Raw genomic sequence first — 12,927 nt, 5'->3', positions numbered from 1 at the left:
AACCTGTCATCGCAGATTGTTTATGATGAGTGCAGCATGCCGAGTAATGCGTCTGTGTGACCCGTCCAGATATTTATTCCCTCTCAGAGATCACAGGACATAAGGCCGGGTAATTTTACCCCCTCCCCCCAGGCCAGGTTTCAGCGCTCTCACACTTTGACAACTGCGCGGTCATACAACATTGTACCCAAACTAAAATTTTATCATTTTCTTCACACAACTAGAGCTTTCTTTTGGTGGTATTTAATCACCGCCGGGGTTTTTATTTTTTGCTAAATTAACAAAAAAAGACCAAACATTTTGAAAAAAAAACACGTTTTTCTTTGTTTCTGTTATAAAAGTTTACAAATAAATAATTGTTCTTCATAAATTTAGGCCGAGATGTATTCTGCTACATTTCTGGGGTGAAAATAACCCAAATTAGTATTTATTATTTACTTTGTAGGAAAGTTATAGAGTTCACAAACTGTGGGATAGATCTGAATATTGAGGTCCAAGAATGTCAGGACGGTACAGATATCCCCCAAATGTCAGAACGGTACAGATATCCCCAAATGTCAGGACGGTACAGATATCCCCCAAATGTCAGGACGGTACAGATATCCCCCCCAAATGTCGGGACGGTACAGATATCCCCAAATGTCAGAACGGTACAGATATCCCCAAATGTCAGGACAGTACAGATATCCCCCAAATGTCAGAACGGTACAGATATCCCCCAAATGTCAGGAGGGTACAGATATCCCCCCAAATGTCAGGAGGGTACAGATATCCCCCAAATGTCAGGACGGTACAGATATCCCCCAAATGTCAGGACGGTACAGATATCCCCCAAATGTCAGGACGGTACAGACATCCCCCAAATGTCAGGACAGTACGGATATCCCCCAAATGACCCCTTTTTGCAGAGTAGACAGTCCGACGTACTTCATGAGAGGAATGGCGAGTTTTTTGAAGTTGTATTTTTTTTTGTCATAATTTTTCGGAAAATGAAATAATTAAAAAAAATTTCACTATTTTTTTTTTTTACATCCTGTCACCAGTGCAGTACAGCGTCATCATATAACTGGCATGGCGGTGAACAGGGACACTGACTGGTGACAGTATGAAAAAAAATTATATTTTTTTTTTTGTATTTTTTTTATTATTTTTAATTTTTTATTACATTTTTTTTTTTTTAAGATTTTTTTTTTCATAGTTTACTATGGCCAAAGTAGTACAATGTTACCATAGTAACATTGTACTACTTTGGGGAAGTGATCAGTATTTGTTTTTTTTTTACACAATTTGCTTTTAGCAAAGAATTACTTTTCTATAAGCAAGCATTTAGCTGAATGACATCGATTCATTCAGGGTTTTTTTTTTTTTTGTGCTTAGCTGTGATTTGGCCACAGCTAATCACATGACATGTGCATGTGACCTGCTGTGACCATTCACAGCTAGGCACTAGTATACAATGGATGGCATGAATGAAGCCATCCATTGTATACAACTGTCATGTGACCTGCTGTGATTGGTCACAGCAGGTCACATGGTACCGGCAACGGGGGCCGGTACTCAGATCTGTCATCGGCCGTGTCCGAGGTACACGGCCGGTGACAGATCGCGCCGCTGCGTGGCTCTGCAACCGCACGAACTGCGCATGTGTGGGAGTACGCCAAATGGCGTACACCCCGGAAAGCTGAAGCATTTTTGCACCCGCCAAACGGCTATAGGCTGGGCGGCTAATGGTTAATCTGCGCTTTTCTCCAGAAGAATGGCTCCATCTTTGTTCAGGCATCACCCAGGGTAACCCTCTACTTCCTGGCCTGAGATGTTGGCTAAGAGAGCTGAGCTGGTCTCTGTATAGTAGAATCGGCATTTCTTCAGTCTAGCTTTGGAGACCACACCTGGACCCTGCTGCGCTACACCCCAGTGTGCTGGTAAAGTCAGCAGCAGTGCACTTTCTGTGTCCAGAGCAGTGACCCCACCCCAGGCCTGACCTCATATCTGAAGACTCCCCAACACAACCCCAGGCCTGACCTTGTCTCTGAAGACTCACATCACAGCCCCAGGCCTGACCTCGTATCTGAAGACTCACCATCACAGCTCCAGGCCTGACCTTGTCTCTGAAGACTCACCAACACAACCCCAGGCCTGACCTTGTCTCTGAAGACTCACCAACACAACCCCAGGCCTGACCTTGTCTCTGAAGACTCACCAACACAACCCCAGGCCTGACCTTGTCTCTGAAGACTCACCAACACAACCCCAGGCCTGACCTTGTCTCTGAAGACTCACCAACACAACCCCAGGCCTGACCTTGTCTCTGAAGACTCACCAACACAACCCCAGGCCTGACCTTGTCTCTGAAGACTCACCAACACAACCCCAGGCCTGACCTTGTCTCTGAAGACTCACCATCACAGCCCCAGGCCTGACCTTGTCTCTGAAGACTCACCAACACAACCCCAGGCCTGACCTTGTCTCTGAAGACTCACCAACACAACCCCAGGCCTGACCTTGTCTCTGAAGACTCACCAACACAACCCCAGGCCTGACCTTGTCTCTGAAGACTCACCAACACAACCCCAGGCCTGACCTTGTCTCTGAAGACTCACCATCACAGCCCCAGGCCTGACCTTGTCTCTGAAGACTCGCTGTGACACCGGCCCAGGCCTGACCTCATATCTGAAGACTCACCAACACAACCCCAGGCCTGACCTCGTCTCTGAAGACTCACCATCACAGCCCCAGGCCTGACCTTGTCTCTGAAGACTCGCTATGACACCGCCCCAGGCCTGACCACGTGTCTGAAGACCTGCCATCAAAGCCCCAGGCCTGACCTCGTCTCTGAAGACTCGCCATCACAGCCCCAGGCCTGACCTTGTCTCTGAAGACTCACCATCACAGCCCCAGGCCTGACCTAGTCTCTGAAGAATCTACCCTGCATTTGGAAGATCAGCCTCCTGTCTCCAGCCTTGGGTTTTTGGGGCTCTTACAACTACAAAGACCTAAAACTTAAAACATATAAATAAGCGAGCGCCTTCCAAAACAACAGCAGCTGTACACCAAAGGCACCATATAAGACCTCCCAACAGACAGTATATAAAAAAGGTGCAGCGCTAATATACAAGTAGATGAAAATACGTATTACATATGCAAACTCATAAAAGTTCAAAGTGACATAGTGCATACAGGTATAAGCCACTACGTTGTGTCTGGTAGAACGTGAGGAAAGGATTATTAAATCCAAGAGAAAGTTCAATGTGAGGATGTGAATAAATTCTCAAACACTCTGATGCTTTCCAGGCAACACCGACTGTGTACACGGTGAAACAATGGGGGTACAAATTGCGCACTCACCAAATGCGCAACCTTTATGCGCTTTTCTCTAATATATAAGATCTCCAATCCCTCATCCAGGGTCTGGTCAGGTCCCCTTCTTTGTCCAACACCTTGCAATCAGCCTTCTCCTTAAATGATCACCACTCTCCAAGACACCTGGCTCCCACAGGAGCTCAGAAAAAAGCAAAGGAGGCCAATAGTGCAGTATGTCTTACGGGTACATTTATTCCCACACACAGACAGCAAATACAAGGTATGGAGAAAATAAAAATACTGACCCTATATGAAGTTACCGCCGGGCCCCTCGTGGTGCCGGCGGTGTATGCGTCAAACAGCTGAAGCCTGACCCAGACGCGTTTCGAGCGATAGCGCTTTGTCAAAGGGTTTTCGGTTTTTGGTTTGTTTAAGAAAAAATAAAAATCCCTGAGGTGATTAAATACCACCAAAAGTAAGCTCTATCTGTCACAAAAAATGATAAAAATTTAATGTGTACAATGTTGCATGACCGTGCAATTGTCATTCAAAGTGCAACAGTGCTGAAAGCTGGAAATTGGCCTGGGCAGGAAGGGGGTATAAGTGTCCTGTAGGCAGGAAGGGGGTATAAGTGCCCGGTGGGCAGGAAGGGGGTATAAGTGTCCTGTAGGCAGGAAGGGGGTATAAGTGCCCGGTAGGCAGGAAGGGGGTATAAGTGCCCGGTAGGCAGGAAGGGGGTATAAGTGCCCGGTAGGCAGGAAGGGGGTATAAGTGCCCGGTAGGCAAGCGGTTAAATCCTTAAGGTTTGTTGGCTGACGTTTGGCAACTCGAAGTTTCATCTTCTCCATAAACTCTCTATTGGATGAAGGTCTGGAGACTGGCTAGGCCACTCCATAACCTTCATGTGCTTCTTGAGCCGCTCCTTTGTTGCCTTGGAGCTATGTTTTGGGTCATTGTCATGCTGGAAGATCTATCCATGACCCATCTTCAGTGTTCAGGGAAGAAGGTTCTCATCCACGATTTTACAATACATGGCCCCATCCATTGGCCCCTCAATGCAGCAAAGTCGGCCTGTACCTTTAGCAGAGAAACAGTCCCAAAGCATAACCACCTCCGTGCCTGACTGTAGGGATGGTGTTCTTAGGGTCACAGTCACCATTTTCCTTCCTCCAAACGTGGGAGTTAATGCCAAAGAGCTCAATTTTGGTCTCATCTGACCACAGCACTTTCTTCCAAGTCTCTGAATCAGTGGTAAACTTCAGATGGGCCTGTACATGTGCCTTCTTGAGGAGAGGGACCTTGCGCAGGATTTCAATCCATGCTGGTGTATTCTGTTACCAATGGTTTGGTGGCTGTGGTCCCAACGGCCTTGAGATCATTCACAAGCTCCTCCCGTGTAGTTCTGGGCTGATCCCTCACTTCTCTCATGATTGTCTTTACCCCATGAGGTGAAATCCTGCCTGAAGCTGCAGACAGAGGGCGATTTGATGGTTATTTTGTATTTCTTCCATTTGCGAATGATCGCTCCAACAGTTGTCTCCTTCTCACCAAGCTTCTTGCTGATGATCTTGTAGCCCAGTTCAGCCTTGTGCAGGTCTACAATCCTGTCCCTGACATCCTTTGACAGCCCTTTGATCTTGCCCATGGTGGTGAGGTTTGAATGGAAGAGATTCTGTGGACAGGTGTCTTTTATACACATGAGTTGTCACTAGGAGCACCTTCTTCCATTGACAGGACGATCTGTGTACCACATAAACCCATAGCCAGTCTGTGGGAGCCAGAATTATTGTTGGTAGGGGATCAAATATTGATTTTACTCACTGAATTGCAACTCAATTTATAACATTTGTATCGTGTTTTGTCTGGATTCTTGGTTGCTATTTTGTCTTTATCATTTACAGTATAATACACCTATGATAACAATTATAGATCCTTCATTTCTTTGTAAGTGGTGAAATGTACAAAATCTGCGGTGGATCAAATAGTTGTTTTCACCACTGTATGTAGACCGGAAAGACCCTTAGGGGGCCTGTGCCCCACCTGAGAGTGTGCTGGAAATGTTCACTTTTGAGAGGGAATTCTTTGGATGGTGGACTGTTCCTACTGTTAACTATTTTACCACCTAAATTAGAAGACCACCATTTGGGTGAAAGGTTTGCCAAAGATTAAACATTTAACTGACAGAATCCTCTTCAAATCCCAGTTTGAGGTAGTTGGTTCTGCTGTCTGTCCTGAACTGGCAGTGACCCAAACCTCCCTAACAGTGTCACAGTTGGTTAGTTGCCTCCAAAGGGATCTCTCCAGAGCTGTGGTGGACTCTCGCTTCATAGAACGTGTGGAGTAAAAGGCTTGAGTTGGGATGGCTTGTTACAGGATTCTGTATGTTCCTCATGGGTCAGATGTCTGTATAGAGGTGCAGGGCTCTGTGGTACTGGAGTAACCATATCTCTGGGACTATAGTCTGACCTCACAGAACAATCAGTTGCTTTCATATTGAGGGACCTCCACCTTGACAGTATATTTTGGGCAATATTGGAAATTCCTTCTGCAACTGCTCATCAGAACCTTGCACTGAATGATGCTGAGCATGTTGGCCCTGCTTGGATGCACCATCAGAAAGCTCCAGTCTTCAGAACCTGGCTCACCTCAACCAGTACTGTTCACACCGCGAGGAGCGACATGCATTTGTCTGCACTTCATTAGATGGGAATTTGCTTTGGAATGTCTAATGTCTCCCTGAATTTGCCAGCAGGTGGAACATCCTAGCCCTCTGCTGCAGGAAGGCATGTGGATTGTGGTAATTGATCACAGAACTTGGTGAAACCTCTTCACAGTGGGACTGGTCTTCTATCTCTGACAGCCCTGCTGGGGGAAGTCCTCAAGATACCTTCCCTGGTCGTGTCCTTCCCCAGGATGCTGATGCTCTGTGTTTTAGTCATGTTTCCTGGTCCTCATTCCTTGGCTGCTAATGCTTTTTTGGATCGGGGGAAATCAAGATCTTCTGAGTACCATAGCAATGATTGAGGGGTGGACAGGACCTGCATGATTTTCTTTTGAAGACCCTGGAGTCCCCTGGGTGTTAGAGGATATTTAGCCTTTTTTATCCTCTGTTTTCGACAGTCCCCATCTCACCTCTCTGGGGTTATTGCCAAGTGGTTCATTCTGGCTTCCTTTGTGATGTCTTCTGTCACCCTCTTCCTTTTTATATCATTAATATTCCTAGGATCAAACCCGACTTCTCTAGTGGGCTCAGGAGTCTCCTCATACCCTTGTGCATCATTATGGTGTGCTATACCGTACATTCTCTGCTTTATCTTGCTTGTTTGGTTGTCTGGCTTGGCAGCCTTACTTGGTTGTGGAGTAGCGTTGATGGGCCTTTGGCCTTCCCTTGTGGACTAGCTGGTCGTTTTCCTGGACCCATCCTTTATCTTAGGTTTCCTTTAATCTGTCCTTCTCCCTCCTGGGGAATTATCCTCAGTGTTTTGTTCTGTTGACCACATCAGGTTGTCTTCTTCCCCATTGTAAATGTACTGGCCCACTTATTTATTGTGGGTCCTGGTTGTTGAGCTTCTTGCTGGTTCAGGATCGGTCTTCCTTCCTTGTGTAGTTATTCCCTTTTGGTGGTGACCTTTTCCATCCTAGTCTGGGCCATCAGCTTGATCCTCCATAATCTGCTGTTGGTCATGTGATAGGTTCTCCTATCTGGTTGGAGATCCCACCTCATCTCTTCCTATTTGGTCCTTGAGGTGGCTCCTGGGCTGCAGGTGCTCCCCAGTCCTCAGAGTGGGTTTTTTTGTGTTGTCCACTCTTCAGTTGGATATTTTGGATGCCCCAACAGTATCTGTTCTCTGCCCAAGAGGGGCACAGAATTTCAAACACAGGATTTTGTACTTGCAGTTGGAGAGTCACTTGTCCCCTCAGACCTTTAGGACCACAATACTGGAGCCTGCGGAGTACAGAGGTGTCAGGGTCAGGCTGGCGATGACATGATTTTGTTTGTGCCCAGACCTCCTGTAGCTGGCGGTATAACTCAGGTCTATTTATATTTGTGTCCCTCCATGACCTCCAAGAAATGGGTTTTATGGTCCAGTTTTCCTGGAGAAAATGCTGCTTTGGGCTCCTTTTTTGTGTTGATGATGTGACTGAGACGTGTAATCGCCGTAATGCCTTCACATAAATCATAGATCATGTCCCCGGATTTTGTTTCTGCAGCGGTGCTGTGTGGTCACATGATTGCTGCATGTTCTTTGGAATCTGCAGGGCTAGATCCTCAGGGGTGGGGCTTTTGTTACTTTGCTGATGTGTGCTCTCTAGAGCGAGTCTGTGTCAGGCCAGTTCTGATTGGTGCTCTGACAATCACATGACTAAAAAAAACTGTTGCAGACGAGCAATTCAACTTGGATGATAAATATCAAATAACTGTCTTCCTTCTCCCTAGAAATCTTTATTGAACATCAAATGTGTATTAATATGGTGTAGGCGGAGTCAGAGATGATTGACAGCGGCTTTCATGTCCTTCAGGCGTTCTCTGCATCCAGGACTCTCCTACTTTACAGGTTTAATAATTATATTCGATTTATTTAATTCGGATTTATATGAAAATGAACATTTGTAAGTTTTTAGTGAATGTATTCAGTCAGCATCCTATATCCTGCCCCCAGGGGGGAGGGATCTTTTACCACTGTGTATACGCCCACCTAGGTGAGGCCATAGTCACATGATCTGCACCGATAAGAAAAAGGAATGGAAAAGCTTAGTATGGAACTGAGACTGGAGCATGCTCAGGAGAGGTCACCAGCTGCCCCTCCTATCTTCCCTCTGCTCTCACTGCAGGCTGAAGGCGGGATCAGCCAAGAACATGTCACTACAGCAGAGAAATGCGTTAGCGGCTTTGTATGTAACGTGTCATGCGTGTTTTTCATAGGCTGGGGTTAATGACACATATAGAGACACTAATGCACATACTCTGCATGGAAGAAACAGAATTCTGATTGGCTGATTCTAGTGCTCTGCAGAGATCACATGATCAAGGAGCTAGGCCTTAAAAACACTGAAGGAAGCCAGAAGCAGCATTTTCCTCAGAAATTTCAGCTCCTCCCATTATATTGATCTTTCCCAACAAGATGACTGACATCACTATAGTAACACAAACAATTCATTCTATTGGCTGCTGGGAGAGTCAACTATTTGTCCATCACCACCGGAGGTGAAAACAGGCAGTCCAGGCTCTCTCATTGGTTGGACAATCCCACCCTCAATCAGCCCCTCCCCCATAGACACTCCTCCATTCAGCTTTTCAATCACCTTTATTCAGAATTATTTCAATAACATTTCAGAGATAAAAAAAAATATTTACATTGGCATAGAAAGGAACGGAGTGCTTCCACCCCAAGGCTGCTGACAACAACAATCCGCTGAGGAGCTGGGAAGAGAATTCCTGAGACAACGCACTTCCTGTGAGGGAAGAAAGAGGAGGAGCGATGGTGTCACTCATCAGATTTCTCGTTTTCCTCCACTCTCTGCTGTCTGTGGAGGGTCAGGTGGTCACTGCTGCCCTCTAATGTCCGTGGCCCTGCAGATAATGGGGGTCCTTGGCGTACTCACTGCCGCCCTCTAGTGCCCGTGGCCCTGCAGATAATGGGGGTCCTTGGCGTACTCACTGCCGCCCTCTAGTGCCCGTGGCCCTGCAGATAATGGGGGTCCTTGGCGTACTCACTGCCGCCCTCTAATGTCCGTGGCCCTGCAGATAATGGGGGTCCTTGGCGTACTCACTGCCGCCCTCTAGTGCCTGTGGCCCTGCAGATAATGGGGGTCCTTGGCGTACTCACTGCCGCCCTCTAGTGCCCGTGGCCCTGCAGATAATGGGGGTCCTTGGCGTACTCACTGCCGCCCTCTAGTGCCCGTGGCCCTGCACTGCGGATAATGGGGGTCCTTGGTGCACTCACTGCCGCCCTCTAGTGTCTGTGGCCCTGCACTGCGGATAATGGAGGTCCTTGGTGCACTCACTGCCGCCCTCTAGTGTCTGTGGCCCTGCACTGCGGATAATGGGAGTCCTTGGCGCACTCACAGCCGCCCTCTAGTGTCCGTGGCCCTGTGTTGCGGATAATGGGGGTCCTTGGCACACTCACTGCCGCCCTCTAGTGTCCGTGGCCCTGCAGATAATGGAGGTCCTTGGTGCACTCACTGCCGCCCTCTAGTGTCCGTGGCCCTGTGTTGCGGATAATGGGGGTCCTTGGCACACTCACTGCCGCCCTCTAGTGTCCGTGGCCCTGACGATAATGGAGGTCCTTGGTGCACTCACTGCCGCCCTCTAGTGTCTGTGGCGCTGTGTTGCGGATAATGGGGGTCCTTGGCACACTCACTGCCGCCCTCTAGTGTCCGTGGCCCTGCAGATAATGGGGGTCCTTGGCACACTCACAGCCGCCCTCTAGTGTCCGTGGCCCTGTGTTGCGGATAATAGGGGTCCTTGGCACACTCACTGCCGCCCTCTAGTGTCCGTGGCCCTGCAGATAATGGAGGTCCTTGGTGCACTCACTGCCGCCCTCTAATGTCCGTGGCCCTGCGGATAATGGGGGTCCTTGGCGCGCTCACTTCCGCCCTCTAGTGTCTGTGGCCCTGCAGATATTGGGAGTCCTTGGCACACACATTGCCGCCCTCTAGTGTCCGTGGCCCTGTGCTGCAGATAATGGGGGTCCTTGACAAGCACTGCTGCCCCCTGCAGCAGAATACACAATCTGATCTCCATCTATCACATGTAAATGGTGTGAAGAACAGCAGTGGCCCCGTCTGTCTCGGGATCTCTAGACACCCCCCGCAATGAAAACAAATCCCAGCATGACTGTCTATAGCCCATCTGCCAGACGACATCTCTGATCCCTTCCTGAGATCCCACCCCTCCTCCAATCTCCAGGTCCAAGGCTGCCTGTGCTGAGCGAGTGACAACCATGATTCCAGGTGACAACCTCAGGAGACGGACTGACACATGGCGTCAATGTGAGCTGTGCCCCCTCCGGTGTTCACTCTGTGAATTGCAGTCATGCTCCCTCCGGTGTTCATTCTGTGAATTGCATGTCATGCCTCCTCCGGTGTTCACTCTGTGAATTGCAGTCATGCTCCCTCCGGTGTTCACTCTGTGAATTGCAGTCATGCTTCCTCCGGTGTTCACTCTGTGAATTGCAGTCATGCTCCCTCCGATGTTCATTCCGTGAATTGCAGTCATGCCCCCTCCAGTGTTCACTGTGTGAATTGCAGTCATGCTCCCTCCGGTGTTCACTCTGTGAATTGCAGTCATGCCTCCGCCGCTGTTCACTCTGTGAATTGCAGTCATGCCCCCTCCGGTGTTCATTCTGTGAATTGCATGTCATGCCCCCTCCGGTGTTCACTCTGTGAATTGCAGTCATGCCCCCTCCAGTGTTCATTCTGTGAATTGCATGTCATGCCCCCTCCGGTGTTCACTCTGTGAATTGCAGTCATGCCTCCGCCGCTGTTCATTCTGTGAATTACAGTCATGCCTCCTCCGGTGTTCACTCTGAATTGCAGTCATGCCCCCTCCGGTGTTCATTCTGTCAATTGCATGTCATGCCTCCTCTGGTGTTCACTCTGTGAATTGCAGTCATGCCCCCTCCGGTGTTCATTCTGTGAATTGCATGTCATGCCTCCTCCGGTGTTCACTCTGTGAATTGCAGTCATGCTCCCTCCGATGTTCATTCTGTGAATTGCATGTCATGCCTCCTCCGGTGTTCACTCTGTGAATTGCATGTCATGGTTGCAGCTTTTTGGCATCAGTGGAAGATCATAGAAGAGCACATATGGAGATAGACAGGGCGGCCCTCCAACCTGCCCCGCCCACCCCCAGACATCCATAATGAAACATGCATAATAAGAATAGTCTTCAGAGGCCGCGGTGTGACGTACAGAGCATGCACAGCACGTTCCGCCATCTATACAATACGTAGGTCACATGACACTGACATGGTCAGCGAAGGCTTGTGTGGGGTCCCAGCTGTCTTTGATGACACAACAAATTCCCTCCAGAGTCCTCAGAGCATTCTGGGTAGTGAGGAGGTTCATGTCCAACCCGTTCTGTGTGATGAGGAGCTGACGCAGCCGAATGCTCCCCAAACCCTCCAACTTCTTCGCAAACTGGAGCAGACCGGCCGAGGTGATGCAGTTGGAGCTGTGGAGGAGAAGAGAGAGGGGTAACTAAAACTCCGCCCCCAACATTCACCTCCCCACCACCCAACATTCACCCCCTCGCCCCCAACATTCACCTCCCCACCACCCAACATTCACCCCCTCGCCCCCAACATTCACCTCCCTGCACCCAACTATTCTTCCCGCCCACAACATTCACCTCCCTGCAACCAACTATTCACCCCCTGCCCCCAACATTCACCTCCCTGCACCCAACTATTCTTCCTGCCCACAACATTCACCTCCCCACCACCCAACATTCACCCCCTCGCCCCCAACATTCACCTCCCTGCACCCAACTATTCTTCCCGCCCACAACATTCACCTCCCTGCAACCAACTATTCACCCCCTCGCCCCCAACATTCACCTCCCTGCACCCAACTATTCTTCCCGCCCACAACATTCACCTCCCTGCAACCAACTATTCACCCCCTCGCCCCCAACATTCACCTCCCTGCACCCAACTATTCTTCCCGCCCACAACATTCACCTCCCTGCAACCAACTATTCACCCCCTCTCCCCCAACATTCACCTCCCTGCACCCAACTATTCTTCCTGCCCACAACATTCACCTCCCTGCAACCAACTATTCACCCCCTCGCCCCCAACATTCACCTCCCTGCACCCAACTATTCTTCCCGCCCACAACATTCACCTCCCTGCAACCAACTATTCACCCCCTGCCCCCAACATTCACGTCCTCACACCCAACTATTCTCCCCACCCCCAACTACTCTTCTTCCCACTCCCAACGTTCTCCTCCCCACCCCCAACATTCACCTCTCCGCCCCCAACTATTCTCCCCACTCCTACCATTCACCTCCCCACCCCAAACATTCTCCTCCCCGCTCTCAATATTCACATCCCCGCCCCCAACTTTCATATCCCCACCCCCAACATTCACATTCCCACCAACTATTCTCATCCTCCACCCCAACATTCACCTCCCCAGCCTTGTAAAGCCAGAATCTTATTTTCCATGTTTTTGTTAGAATTCAATTCATATAAATAAAAGACATTTCACTTCTGATTCTCGGTTTCTCTCTCATCCATTGACCGTTGGTTACACTGCCACCTATGGGATTGGCTGGCCCACTATAACCCCGCCTCCTCCCAGCATGCCTCGGTTTTGTGCTAGTGACCTGGGAGGATGGAGGTCTCTGCTGTGAAGGTCTTTCCTGCCGCTTTTCCTCAATGTTACAGTTGTGCTCAAAGGTTTCCCTCCCCCGGCAGAAATTGTGAAATGTTGGCATTGATAATGATAATATGATGGATCTGCCACAAAATGCTCTGTTATTGGAGGATGATGATCATGTGACCCCATGTATTATCAGATCGATGGCTCGCTCCTTTTTAAATCATAATAACAGAAATCACCCAAATGGCCCGGATCAGAAGTCTCCGCCCCCGGATCAGAAGTCTCCGCCCCCGG

General features: G+C 49.1%; 1 protein-coding gene across 1 annotated transcript in view; it reads right to left on the bottom strand.

Annotated features, from left to right (window-relative positions):
- Window positions 1–8,587: 8,587 nt before the first annotated feature.
- Window positions 8,588–12,927, bottom strand: part of LRRC41 (leucine rich repeat containing 41) — a gene marked incomplete at its 5' end in the record, with an annotated part of 43,018 nt that continues 38,678 nt past the window's right edge. The window contains one exon of the mRNA XM_089664236.1: window positions 8,588–11,476. Coding sequence (XP_089520362.1) covers window positions 11,257–11,476 — 220 coding nt within the window. The remainder of the gene's footprint in view (window positions 11,477–12,927) is intronic.

This window comes from Staurois parvus, unplaced genomic scaffold (assembly GCF_062004578.1).
Source record: "Staurois parvus isolate SC_StPar_1 unplaced genomic scaffold, SC_StPar_1.0 ptg001863l, whole genome shotgun sequence".
Taxonomy (NCBI): Eukaryota; Metazoa; Chordata; class Amphibia; order Anura; family Ranidae; genus Staurois; species Staurois parvus.
The sequence above is the reverse complement of the archived record's forward strand: the minus strand, read 5'-3'. Positions and strand labels throughout refer to the sequence as shown.